Source organism: Bubalus bubalis, chromosome 11 (genome assembly GCF_019923935.1).
Source record: "Bubalus bubalis isolate 160015118507 breed Murrah chromosome 11, NDDB_SH_1, whole genome shotgun sequence".
In the NCBI taxonomy this organism is placed as follows: Eukaryota; Metazoa; Chordata; class Mammalia; order Artiodactyla; family Bovidae; genus Bubalus; species Bubalus bubalis.
The window spans coordinates 15,906,986-15,917,547 of record NC_059167.1 but is presented as its reverse complement, the minus strand read 5'-3'; the positions used below and the strand labels follow the sequence as shown (position 1 = coordinate 15,917,547).

The 10,562-nt window shown below is 49.1% G+C and overlaps 1 protein-coding gene across 2 annotated transcripts in view; it reads right to left on the bottom strand.

Moving 5' to 3' along the window:
- Positions 1-10,562, bottom strand: part of TGFB3 (transforming growth factor beta 3) — a 33,275-nt gene continuing 22,713 nt past the window's right edge. For both annotated transcript variants that reach the window (XM_025295176.3, XM_006052860.4), the window contains exons 5-8: positions 8,001-8,108; positions 5,184-5,349; positions 2,430-2,583; positions 1-1,253 (exon numbers count right to left, since the gene is read on the bottom strand). In XM_025295176.3, the coding sequence (XP_025150961.1) occupies positions 1,095-1,253; positions 2,430-2,583; positions 5,184-5,349; positions 8,001-8,108 (587 nt within the window). In that variant the 3' untranslated portion in view covers positions 1-1,094. The remainder of the gene's footprint in view (positions 1,254-2,429; positions 2,584-5,183; positions 5,350-8,000; positions 8,109-10,562) is intronic.

Genomic DNA, 10,562 nt, shown 5'->3' with positions numbered 1-10,562 from the left:
TTACACCTTAGAATAAGGCTTTTATTGTTTAGAAACAATCTTCCAGAAGATGAAACGATCCAAGATTCCCCAAAAATTTATACAAAGATTTTGAGAGTAATATTTCTATTTGTCTTTATACCTCAGTCTATGCGTCTGGGGCCAAGTCATTGTGTGGCACGTGTGCAACTTCCCTGCATGCCTCTCACGTCATAGCACCTGCTTCCAGGAACACCAGATGAACACGGGGTCTCGGGGTTGGGGGGTGGGGGTCAGGAGGGGAAACCCATGATGCCCCAAGGCTGCAGAGACCCAAACTCCAGTCGTGTGCGCCCTGACCTGGAAGGTGTCTAGCCAAATGTCCAAGGAGAAATAACGATCAAGGAAGAAGGCGAGAGGAGGAACCCAAGGAGCAGACCAGAGAGGGTCAGTTCCCACCCTCTACCTCGGAGTTCTGCATATCCATTGGGCCCAATATAGTTGATGACCCCCGGGACCTGCGTTACCTAGATCTTCTCCCAGAACAACCCTCAATGCCGATTGCCGTCCAGGGGACAATTTGCAAAACTAACAGACTTGTCCTTAATCCCAGGTAAGTATGAGATACAATTCTGGGACTTTTGTCTTGGGAACCTGCCTAAAGAAAGATGCTTGCCTGGTATAACGTGATCCAGATGCCCCTCGAGCAGATGTGGGGCAGCGATGGATGAGCAATCTGACCTCAGCGCCAAGGGTCTTCCAGTCTGGTCCTGTCCAGGCCGTTCTCCACCCCACCTTCCCCCGTAGGGTGTCCCGAATCCCGTGAACCCTGCAATGCGTCAACTCAACCACCCCTCTTCCTCCATCCCCACCACCTCTGACACGGAAAATCCATGTCTCCTGAAGAAATCGACCTTCCCCTAACCAAACCCACACTTGCTTTACTACAGTGATTCTCAGACCCAGCAAGAAGAAGAAATGTTCCAGAAGGGGAACCCTCGTCTCAGCCATCATCTGCCTGGAGCCGGAGGTCGCGGGCCCCAGGCCTCGCAGTGAGGTCCGTCGCTGCTGTGTTTCCCGAGGGGCAGGCAGGCAGGCAGTGGTCATCCCTCCTCTCTCCCTGTGGAGGTCGGGCCTCAGCTGCACTTGCAGGACTTCACCACCATGTTAGACAGCTGCTCCACTTTGGGGGTCCTCCCGACATAGTACAGGATGGTCAGGGGCTCCAAGTCCTGGGGTACGCAGCAAGGGGAGGCTGAGGCTTCCGGGTTCAGGGTGTTGTACAGGCCCAGCACCTGGGGAGAGAGGCATCACTAAGAGGCTGGGAAAACTGAGCTTCAAGCCGGGGTCCCAGGGACTCTACAAGGTCTTGGGGCTGCTCCAGAGTCTGCGTGCTTAGTCGCTCAGTTGTGTCTGACTCTGAGACCCCCAAGGACAGTAGCCTGCCCAGGCTCCTCTGTCCATGGAGTTCTCCAGGCAACAGTACTGGAGTGGGTTGACATTCCCTTCTCCAGGGGGATCTTCCTGACCCAGGGATCAAATCCGGGTCTCCTGCATTGCCAGAAAATTCTTTACCATCTGAGCCACCAAAATGGGCCACTGATGTTATTTCAGAGGACCTGGCGGAACCCAGTTTGGGTGAATGGCAGGTTGCTGCTCACAGGGAACGCAACATATGGCACTGGTCTGAGCATTACTGGTTTAAGCATGACCCCCACAACCAAGGGACTTGGAACTGATCATGAAATTCTCTTGGCTGGGAAGAAACATGCCTATGTTGGTTCCTCCTAGCTGTAACTGGTCACTTTGGTGAGGAGCTATGAGGAAATATGCTTCACAAGTTACAGCCCTCTCTCGGATTCCCCTGGAGAGAAAGACAAGCTAGCTTCAGACATCGACTTCCCTCTCTCTCGTCTCTTCCCTTTGTTTCATGTTGGCTTCTTCTGTGTGTTTTACATTATCTTTTAAAATAACTTCTACTTTCGAGAGAAAAGAATTATTAGAGTTCTTTATCTGATCGTAGATGGAGAGGGAAATGGCAACCCACTCCAGTATTCTTGCCTGGAGAATCCCACGGACAGAGGAGCCTGGTGGCCTGCCTTCTATGGGGTCGCACAGAGTCGGACACAACTGAAGCGATTTAGCAGAAGCAGCAGCATCTGATCGTAGCAGTCTTTTGGCCCCCAAACTCTCTGACATATGGAGTGGCATGTGACAGCTAAGTAATTCCCGTAGTACAAGAGCAAATAAACAACTTAAAAGTCTGGTTGAAACTATGCAAGAAAGTTATAAAGGGTAGAATGTCACCCACTGGAGTTGGGCCCAAATCAGAACCTTCACCATAAGGGATTTTACACCCCAGATCATCATCCATCCACTCATTTAACATGCAGCCCATCATGCATCCTTTTTAAACAAGTGGCCTGGTCAGCTCAGCCCCAGCACCCCATAAGGCATGACCTGTACCATACCGTGCTGTGCGTTGTGTCTGAGCTGCGGAGGTACGGGCATGGGCCTGAGCAGAAGTTGGCATAGTAGCCCTTAGGTTCATGGACCCATTTCCAGCCCAGATCCTGTCGGAAGTCAATGTAGAGAGGACGCACACAGCAGTTCTCCTCCAAATTGCTGCAACAACAACAGAAAAATAAATTACTAAAAAAAGAAAAAAAACTGACAAGGAAATCACTAACATAAAAACTTCACAAGTGGCCCTCATCTGGGCACCTGGAGTCCTTCCTGGTCATCATAAGGGGTGGCTCTGGTCAGTGGGATCCCAGGTTCAAGTGCACTGAGCTGTATTAACTATAAAGGCATTTTCCTCTGTTGAAGACCAGAATCCCAAGGACATAGAAGGCATAGATACATACATAAATAATATATGATGGAGAGAAAAAAGGCAAAAGTGGTCCTGTCCCTTTTACATCATGAATCAAAATAAAGACTTGAAGTGTTCCACCTAACACCAAGCCCTGAGTGTTATTAGCCAACTCGACTTTGTTGAGCTGCTTTTACCTCCCTAATGTGCACGCAACCAGAAATGAACGCTAAGCTCAGGCACTTACACACTATAGTAAATGACTGCTCAGTCTAATTCTAGAGTCTATTGAATCAAAACGAGACACATCCTTCCATTAGACTCATGATTCCTAGATTACCCCAGTGTGACTCTCAGGCCACTTCAGTTCTGTTGCCTGCAGGATTCCATTTGGCAACACCCCTTGCCAAGTGGGCATCTAGCCTGTGCTGAGACCTAGAAACTTGCTACTTCCAAAGGCAGCTATTGGCCAAAATCTGACTTCTTGCGGGTTCCCTGGTGAACCATGGTAGACATTCTTGTTTTTATACTCAAGAGCCGTTCCTACTCCTCTTCTCTCATGCCACCTCCTGTTACAGTCTGGAACACCAGATATTTGTTTTCCTGGCCTCCCCTGCAGGTAGAGATTGTCATACAACCCTGCATAGATCAATCAGACAGAAGCAGAAGTATGTAATGGGCAAGGGCAAGTTCTGGCAGATATTTGATTCTTTATAAAAGTCAAAGATGAGGGACCTCCTTTGTGGTTCAGTGGCTAAGACTCCATGCTCCCAATGCAGGGGACACAGGTTCAATCCCTGGTAAGAGAACTAAATCCCACATGCCACAACTAAAGATCTCACGTGGTGCAAGGAAGATTAAAGATCCCGTGTGCTGCAACTAAGACCTGGTATAGCCAAATAAATAAATAAAATTTTTTTTTTTTTAAGTCACAGATGGAAAAGGAAGGCTGCTGGTTCTGCTACTTCCCTCCTCCTCTTGTCTTGAGCATGGACAAGATGCTGAGAGCTCTAGCAGCCTTGCTTATGCTTATGTGACCATAACCAAGGGGGTGACAAGCCAACGTACTTGGCATGGTAGACTGGAAAGAGAAAGCCTGTGTCCTCAACAGCATTAAGCAAGCAGCCAGACCAACCCTGGGGCTGCTCCTACATACTTCTTATGAACAGGAAATCCCCCGTGGCTTAAGCCACTGGCCCTTGCAGCCAAGATCATCCATTCCTATCTGATAGGAGAGCCACACAGAACAAATGGACATGCCAGCCTTCAGACAGTTGGAGGCAACCACGCTGCCTTCCCTATACGCTCCATTCCTCAAACTCAACATCCCCAGTTCATTCTGTTGTTCCACAATAGGCCTGGTTTTAGATCTAAAAATCTCCCAATTCATTCTCCCCAGCTCCATTCAGGCATCCTCCTCTCCAGCCAAAATGACCCATTCATGCACCTTCCTTTACTGGAAGTGCTTCCTCCTCCCATAACCTTACATACCCAAGCCTCACTCATCCCTGAAGACCCAGCTCCAGTTTCACACCCTTCTGAAGCCTTCCCTGCATCCACAGATGAGCTCCTTATCCCAAATTCTTTTCTAAGATTATTTTTTTTAATGTGGACCACTTCTAAAGCCTTTATTGAATTTGTTACAATACTTGTTATTTCTGTTTTGGTTTTATGGCTGAGAGGCACATGGGATTTAGCTCCCCGACCAGGGATTGAGCCCGCACCCACACCCCCTACACTGGAAGGTGAAGTCTTAACCACTGGACCACCAGGGAAGTCCCGTGTCCCAGCTTCTTAAAGCATTTTATCCTTCAGACCTTCCCATGGATGTGGTCATTGTCTACCTTTAAGTAATCACTGTCTGTGCTTTTTTATCCTCCTTCCTTATAAATGAGAAACTACTCTGAAATAAGAGAAAATGGATGCTCTTTTTTTAACCTCTTTACAATGGCTGTCCAACTATTTCCAAATTCATAAATTCTCTAGCTCACCTTCCCCATTGCAAATGGAAACTTGTCTTATTTTTGCTCATCCAGTAGCATCCTTGGACCCTCCCTAGGGAACTGAGCCTTTAATGGAAAACTCTGCATTAATCTCCCTGCCACACAAGCAGACCTTAAGAGTATTTTAAAGCATGAAAACCATGGAGAGACGAAGCCTCTAATCCAAGTCATCTCAGCCACACTCTCCTCCTCCTTTAGTTCATCCAGGCCTTTACAGGCCTGTGCTGTGGAAAAACAGTGGGACTCCCAGAAAAACAGATTTGTGAGAGGTTCTAAATCTCCATTCCCCAAGGTGTGTGTGAAAAGCATCGAGGGCCCTCAGTTGCACAAGGCTTAGGTCTGGGGCAACAGGCGAGCAGTCAATGTTGTTTCAGGAATTCACGGGTCCTGAGTGCACCCAGGCTTACCGGAAGCAGTAATTGGTGTCCAGGGCCCGCTTCTTCCTCTGACTGTGGCCTGGGCTGTCTAGCCGGTTTGGGGGGATCATCATGAGGATTAGATGAGGGATGTGTTCCTTCTTCTTCTTAAGTCGCCCCAGATCTCCGCGGCCCGGATCATCATCGCTGTCCACACCTGCAGAAGGAAGGAAGGTGATGGTCTCCTGTCTGGGAGGGCAGGGTGGATGCTACTTTCTCATCCCATCCCCACCCTGTTCAGGAGGTGGTCTCCTGTCTGGGAGGGCAGGGTGGATGCTACTTTCTCATCCCATCCCCACCCTGTTCAGGAGGTGGGACGGTGGGGTATTCGAGGAAGGCATGGGTAAGACACAGATTCATGCTACTGTCCAGCTGCAGGAACGGGAAGACCCAATGGAAGAACTGGTATCAAGGGACCTGCAAGACGCCTGTGGTCAGATGCCCTCGTGACTCCTGAGGGTAATCCTCCAGAGGGCACAGCCCCTCCTGGGATGCTTCCTAGAGAATTTACAGAGATTCCTGAAGCATCCTTGTCACTACGAGGCTCTAACACATTCCTTTGAGTTGTCGGTTTAGATCCTGAGACTTAGAGCTTGAGGTGTGAGTCTCCTCTCATAATCTGAACTGGTCAAGATGGCATTAAGTCCCCCTATGCTTTCCAGATGTCACAATTTAAGACAGTTTGAATGGGAGCCAGGGGAACAAGAATCAACAATTGCTAACGTTCACATCAGGCCTTCCCTGGTGGCCCAGACGGTAAAGAATCCACCTGCAACGAGGGAGACCTGCGTTCGATCCCTGGGTTGGAAAGATCTCTAGAGAAGGGAATGGCAACCCTCTCCAGTATTCTTCCCCCCAAAACCCCATAGACAGAGGAGCCTGGCGGGTTACAGTCCATGGGGTCACAAAGAGTTGGACACGACTGAGGGACTAACACACACACACAACATTCACACTGCACTTATACTTTCAAAATGTTTTCTCTATAAAACTCAGATAGGATCACGAAGTGTATGAAAACAGCAGAGAAATTCCAAAGGAAACCTGCTAGTTCATCTGCAAAGCCTGAAAACTGAATTTGAGTCTCAACTACAAGAGGATCTATTTTGATGGCCAGCTGCTGGCGGCTGTCCATCTCCACCAGGGACAGGAATGGGAGGAGTGAGATTTGCGTGGTGACAGGATGGACAGGGAGGCCTGGCGTGCTGCAGTCCATGGGGTAGCAAAGAGTCGGACACAACTGAGTGGCTGAACTGAACTGAGGAGGGACATGGGCCTCACGCATACATACTAGGACTGGGAGATCGACGGCAAGCTGGGTCGCAAGTTTCCGTTTCTGAACATCTTTATGAACAAGATAACTATTGACTGAAGTGGGAGGATTTCATCCCAATTCAGAATGTAGGTAAGGACTTCAAAGGTCTTTTGAGCTGTGAGGTTCTGTGATTAGGATGTCAAATGATTTGCTTTAAAAAAAGGCTCTGTTGCACATGGCAATACCGAGCCGGCACACTCTAGAACCCACCCATGCTCTGCAACAAGAAAAGCTTGCACCTCAGTGAGAAGCCCTTGCATCACACTAAAGAAGACCCCACATGCCACAAGTAGAGAAAGCCCGAGTGCAACAACAAAGACTCAGTTCAGTTCAGTCGCTCAGTTGTGTCCGACTCTTTGCGACCCCATGAATTGCAGCACTCCAGGCCTCCCTGTCCATCACCAACTCCCAGAGTCCACCCAAACCCATGTCCATCGAGTCGGTGATGCCATCCAACCATCTCATCCTCTGTCTTCCCCTTCTCCTCCTGCCCTCAATCTTTCCCAGCATCACAGTCTTTTCAAATGAGTCAGCTCTTCGCATCAGGTAGCCAAAGTATTGGAGTTTCAGCTTCAGCATCAGTCCTTCCAGTGAACACCCAGGACTGATCCCCTTTAGAATGGACTGATTGGATCTCCTTGCAGTCCAAGGGACTCTCAGTACAGCCAAAAAAAAAATTAGGTTCAGAAATAAAGTTCATGAAGGACTTCCCAGGGCTGGGGGTCAAGAGAGGCCCTGAAATGGGTACCTTTTTCCAGACACATCTCTGACCTTAGGCTTTAAATTGGTTAGTTTGACTTTGACAAACCACTTGGCCTCAGGAGTGCCTCTGTGAACCCACAACAGGGCTCCGCAAAGAAAACAGAATTTCTCTGAAATTCAGAGACTGTCTAGGCTCAGCACCTTGAAAACATACTGGAAAACCAGACATGTCTCTCAACTATTTTGCCCTCTCCATGCAAGCACCCTGAGGCCTGAAGCAGCTCAAACCCAGATAACGCCTTGGGTGGGCTCTGCAACATCTGGAAAGCCCAGCAGTCAGAGAGCTCATGCTCATGGCCACCAAAGTTCGTTTCTTTTAGGGGAAGTGAAGACAACTCTCATTTGCTGAGTAGCCAAGCACTCTATTTCACATATGTAAGCTCATATAATTTCATGACAACCCTGTGAAAGAGGTACTCTCACCCCCAGTTTGCTGACTGAGTACAGAGAAGTAGACCAGCTTGCCTATATGATTTCAGAGGTCTTATCAGCACAATACTGTCTTCCAGATGCTCATGCACTCTCTACAGAATAGGGAGTTCTTGCTTTGAGGACAAAACAGAATATGGAAAAAACCCATAAGAACTTTCTGGCCAACCCAATACAAAACAGTCAGCCATCTCTGTGAGGGAGCTTGCTTCCTCTTCTCAGGGTCTGGCCAGGGGTCTCCTGTTTTATCTAGCTTTATTAACTCCCCCCACCCATCCTACCATAAACATCCCTTTTGTTACCTTTGAATTTGATTTCCATCAGCTCTTGAATGTTTTCCAGGATATCCCCATTGGGCTGAAAGGTGTGACAGGGACAGTGGATGCTGATTTCCAGACCTAAGTTGGATTCTGCAAAATAAGACACAGAGCTGGTGAGGAAAGCAGTCTGCGTGATGAAGCTCGCAGCCCGCATACCCACGTAGCTGTCTACCCACAGCCACACACGCACGAGCCAAGGTCTCTCCTGCCACACACAGTCACGGGGCCAGAGTGGACTGAGAGTCACAGGAGACAGAAAGTGCTCCCAGAGCTATCGGGGACCTTTATGAGCATGTTGCCTCGTATTTCTGTTGTGTTATGTGTCACCAAATGGAGACATAAACTAGTGGGCCTCATGCAGGAGAATTTTAATAGTCATCTATTTTTCCAAGGATGGTATTAGGGAAAAGCTGTCACCAGCCTAGTAGGGGCGAAAGAATGAGGGTGCAGGAAAGGAGGAGGGAAAAAGTCACCCCCCCACCCCCTGACGTGTCAGCTGGGAGAGGAGACTTTCAACCAACCCGCTGAGAAAGGATGGAGCAGACAGGAAGAGGAACAAGAGGTGACAAGTGTGAGGAAGCCTGGACTGCCAGGGTTTGGTGACTCATATTCTGGGGCTTAAAGGCCAGCTCTGGCCCTTTCTCCTATTGGCTGTGGGATTAGGTATTTTGGTAACTAAAACTGGAAAAGCAAGGAAATTACTAAAAGGGGTTGAACATAAAGTGGAAGGAAGAAAGGGAGAAAAATAAATGAAAAATTTGAACTGAATCCAGTAGTTTTGTACAGGGAAACCAGGTAGAGTCTAGGATCGTGCCAATTCTGGTGGGTAAGAACCAGGGAAGCTCTCTTGATCCAGGGCAGTGCCCAGGTATGGGAGGACGTGTGCGATGACCTCTGAGCTTAGGGTCAGCCTGAGTTCACCCTAGTGAACTGAGGGTTCACTGTTGTCTGAGATCACCCTAGTTCTGTGTGAGCATCCAGCCCTGGGGCCAACCTGGAGTCTTCCAGAAATCTGATGTCATCAGGGAAAACCCCAAAGAGTCCAGCCCAGCTCAGCATCCTTCTCATGGGCAGAATGGCAGAACCCCAGAGACCGCAGGCAGCGTTGGGCAGACCTGGATGTCCCAGTTCTACTGGTTAAAAATCAGCTCAAGGGGCTTCCCCAGTGGCTCAGTGGGAAAGAATCTGCCTGCCAATGCAGGAGATGCGGGTTCCATCCCTGATCCGGGAAGATCCCACATGCTGCAGAGCAACTAAGCGCGTGGGCCACAACTACTGAGCCTGCGCTCTAGAGCCCGGGGACCACAACTGCTGAGCCCACTTGCCTAAACTACTGAAGCCTGTGCCCCCTGGAGCCCATGCTCTGCAACGAGAGAAGCCACTGCATTGAGAAGCCTGTGCACCGCAACTAGAGAGTAGCCCCCGCTGTCCACAATCACAGGAAGCCCACACTCAGCAACAAAGATCAGCACAGTCATAGATAATTAAAAACAAAAACCCAGCTCAGTCCCTTCTTCCATAAACTCCAGATCCCAGCTTTATCTATCCCACCCCAGTCATGGCAGCATCTGGGACACATTGACACCTGCTGAGCTTTCTGTTCCAGGTGAGCTCTGCTAGGGAGGGGAGGAGTCAATATAATAAGGATGCTGAGCCCGAGATGGAGAACTAGAAGTGAACAGAGAGGGAGGCATAAGGAGTGTACTCTTTCTGGTTTAAGGCAGGTAGAAGGAGCTGGAGTAGCTGAAACGGGCTACATAAAACATAAAAACATAAAACTACATAAAAAAATAGTACACTTCTATTACCCAGAAGAATTTTCAGTCCAGGAGAGACTGAAAGTCCCATGGGTCTGTGAGTTAGAAGGTTGAGATGCAGACGTGTTGGGGAGAGTTAGGGTTAGGGTACAGGTGGTGCATGTGAGATGGTGCCTGGCTTAGCTAACAGGCTCCGTCTAGGTAGGAGGCTCAGAGAATGATGGGGACAATCACCAACGTTTGTTGAGCGTTGCTGCCTGCATGCTCTAAGACTCTGCATGCCTTAACTCATGTATGCTGCTGCTGCTGCTAAGTCGCTTCAGTTGTGTCCAACTCTGTGCAACCCCATGGACTGCAGCCTACCACGCTTCTCCATCCACGGGATTCTCCAGGCAAGAACACTGGAGTGGGTTGCCATTTCCTTCTCCAATGCATGAAAGTGAAGTCGCTCAGTCGTGTCCGACTCTTAGCGACCCCATGGACTGCAGCCTACCAGGCTCCTCCATCCATGGGATTTGGATTTTCCAGACAACAGTACTGGAGTGGGGTGCCATTGCCTTCTCTCTAACTCAGGTATATAATCATACTAATCCTACAGAGCAGGGACTGTTATTCCTCCCCTCCCATTATCCACATGAGGACACTGAGACTCAGGGAAAATTAAATGGCTTGATGGAGGTGTCCAGTAAGTGGTAGAACCAAGATTCAAACACAGGCAGCCTGACATCAGAGCCACACTCATGACTGTTCGAGACAAAGAGGAACAAAGAGGGCCCAGCAGGGACCA